At 30.3% G+C, this 2,986-nt stretch overlaps 1 protein-coding gene across 1 annotated transcript; it reads left to right on the forward strand.

Moving 5' to 3' along the window:
- Positions 1 to 907: 907 nt before the first annotated feature.
- Positions 908 to 1,387, forward strand: LOC149193096 (uncharacterized). Its single transcript, XM_089407209.1, has one exon. It carries the CDS (start codon positions 908 to 910, stop codon positions 1,385 to 1,387), a length of 480 nt encoding a protein of 159 aa, XP_089263335.1.
- Positions 1,388 to 2,986: the final 1,599 nt, after the last annotated feature.

Consider the following 2,986-nt stretch of genomic DNA (forward strand, 5'->3'; position numbering starts at 1 on the left):
TATATTTTTGAATGTATAAAAAGATCACTGATAATTTAATCAATATAAATTTAATAATTTAAATTTATCAATTTATACAAAAATATTAATAAAAGAAAAAAAAAAATCATTAATATTTTAGTTAAAATATATTTTTGAATGTATAAAAAGATCACTGATAATTTAATGAATATACATTTAATAATTTAAATTTATCAACTTATACAAAAATATTAACAATTTTTTTTTACTGATATTTGTGGGTATTTTCTTTATTTTACTTACTAACTATTTTAAAATCTGTATATTTTTACTTAATTTTTAGAACCATGGATTTGTTAAGTGACTCAAAAAGTTTTTTAATATAAGTAGAGAACTTATTAACTCATTTATCAAATTGATTGTTCATTTTGTATATATATATATAACTGGCAATTTGATGACTTAAAAAATTCTCTCTAACCATTAACATAACCATTAGATTTTGTACTTCCCTAAATCTAACCATTAAATTTTGTACTTCCCTAAATCTAACCATTGACATAACCATTAAATTTTGTACTTCCCTAAATCTAACCATTAACCTATAGCCATAACTCCACTTATGAATGTTAGACAAATAATACATTCAATTTAACCGTAAAACCGTACGTCACTCGGGCTCCAGCAAATGGTCTGTCAGGTGACCGACCAGATGAAAGATTAGAAGCTTCTAAATTATGAAGTTCACCTAAACTCCACGTTAACCACAAGATTAGCTCGTAGCACGACAACAGCCGTCCTCCTTTCACATTACTTCTGGTTGATATGGTAGGCATTGGTCCACATGTATCCACTCCTTATAAAAGTTTCATATACTACTCCTGTTTGGTCTGGGAATTAGAACCGCGACGCTCCTCTCGTTTCATCCGAGTTACCAAATCCTAACATGAGCGATTCAGCACTTCGGATTACAGGGCAGCTCCCTGCTTCGCTTCTTGAGAGAAGACAAGGAAAGTCCTCAGCTGAACACATGTGCCTCCAAATGCCTCAACCAAATTCTCTGCCAAAGTTAGAGACTGTTTCGAGTCGCAAGCGGCTGACGCAGAAGGAGAGCAAAGGAGGCCCCAAAAGTAGCGTCGATCTAGAATTACAAGAGCTAAAAGGTCTAATGGAGCTTGGCTTCGAGTTCAGAAAGGACCAGTTGACCCCGCGACTACTGAGTCTTCTTCCTGGATTGAAGCGATTATCCGACCCTGAAAATTGCACCAAGAATTTAGGGTTTCAAGAATCGCCTTTGGAAAACTGGGAACTGCCAAACCTAAATGCAACAGATGTGGATATGAAAGAACATCTCAAGCTCTGGGCTCGTTCTGTAGCTTCAACACTGAAGCGCTCTTACGAGCAACAAGTCAACACTTCTGTCTAAAACACAACCACTGTAATTCACTTGATCTTCTGCGACTGGTACAGAAAGGGAACGGTTCGGCGAATTTCACAAGGCTTGTGACTCTCTCGGTGTGAAGAAAACTCAGATCCCGGTGGTACTTCCAATCAGGGATATTCGCAGCCATGATTTAATTATATTGCATTGTTGAAATGATGTGATTATATCGAGGACATTAACTTGACATTTTAGGAAATTTTGGTGTCCATCACTCTCTTGTTTGGTGATGCACAGTATCTGATAATAGGACATCTTTCCCGCCTTGTAATGGGACATTTTTTTCGGTAATAACAGTCAACTTGTAACTGTTATGATGTTTAATATATATACATTTTGATTCTTAGCCTACAGGTTTATCCGAGTACAGTGTCGGTGTGTCTACAGTGTCAAAAGAAAATCCAACTTCTGCTTTTTTTTAATCGTCAATATGCGTTATAAATACGTTGTATATTTTCGATATTACACATTATAAAGACGTTATATATGTTTTCAAGTTGGTTTATGATACTATACTGTAAATGTATTTTACTGTTATTATCTAATAAATTAAACTCCAGTCGCACTATTATTATTAGTATATATAGATACATATAAATAATCATTCCCACTTCATAAACAACTCAAACCTGTACTTTGGTGAAAAAACTCAAACCTGAATTGGTCATTATGTGAATTGTTTGTTTTTTTTCTTTGACCCAAAGAACCTAGTAGATTGGTTGACAGGTAACTATCAGTTAGTCTATGTCTTCCTTCCCTTAGGACAGGTAATTATGTCTTTTTTTTTTCCTTAGGCCGGGTTATAGGAGAGAGATTTAATCATTTCATATTTTTTAGATTAAGCAATTGAACTGCCACCAAAACATTAGGTAAATTATTTTAATTAACAAATGTGTTTTTTCTTTTTTCATATACGTTTTTAGATTTTTAAATTTTTTAAATAATCAGTTCGATATCTATAATTTAGATGTAAATAGAATTTAACTATCCAATCATATACGACCAATAATCATATCCAATCATACCCTTTAGCATTTAAGAAATAATTAGTTTCTTAGTATCATAACTAAAATTTTTAGGAATACATTTTAATAAAAAAAAACTGTTAGTATTTTATATAATTATATTACTTATATGACAATTATTAAATATATAATTTCTTAGTATCATGATCTTATAAGTTTATATATATAATTTTTTAGATAATATTTTGTCTTAAATTTTTATACAAAATAACATTTCTAATATGGTTTGCTTTTTCTAGTGATTTATTTATCGAAAATTATTTTAAATGTTATGTAATTTCTTATTTTGAAGGATTATATTAAAGTTGAATTTAAAATATGAATTATTATTATTTAATAAAATATATATATATATATATATTGGTAGGTAAGCATTTATGGGGATTTGAATCAATGACCTATGGCAAGGAGTGCCTTAACAATGTACCCATTCATTGTCAATCCAAAGCCCCATGGGCTTATATAAATATATATACTTATAATAAGTATAAAAATCAATTTTTTCACGATATTAAATTGTGTTATTAAAAATTAATATTAAGCATAAAAATATTTATAA

The sequence above is a fragment of the Pinus tabuliformis genome, chromosome 2_2, assembly GCF_031772625.1.
Source record: "Pinus tabuliformis cultivar Carrire ecotype Pingquan chromosome 2_2, CPIR1, whole genome shotgun sequence".
Classification (NCBI taxonomy): domain Eukaryota; kingdom Viridiplantae; phylum Streptophyta; class Pinopsida; order Pinales; family Pinaceae; genus Pinus; species Pinus tabuliformis.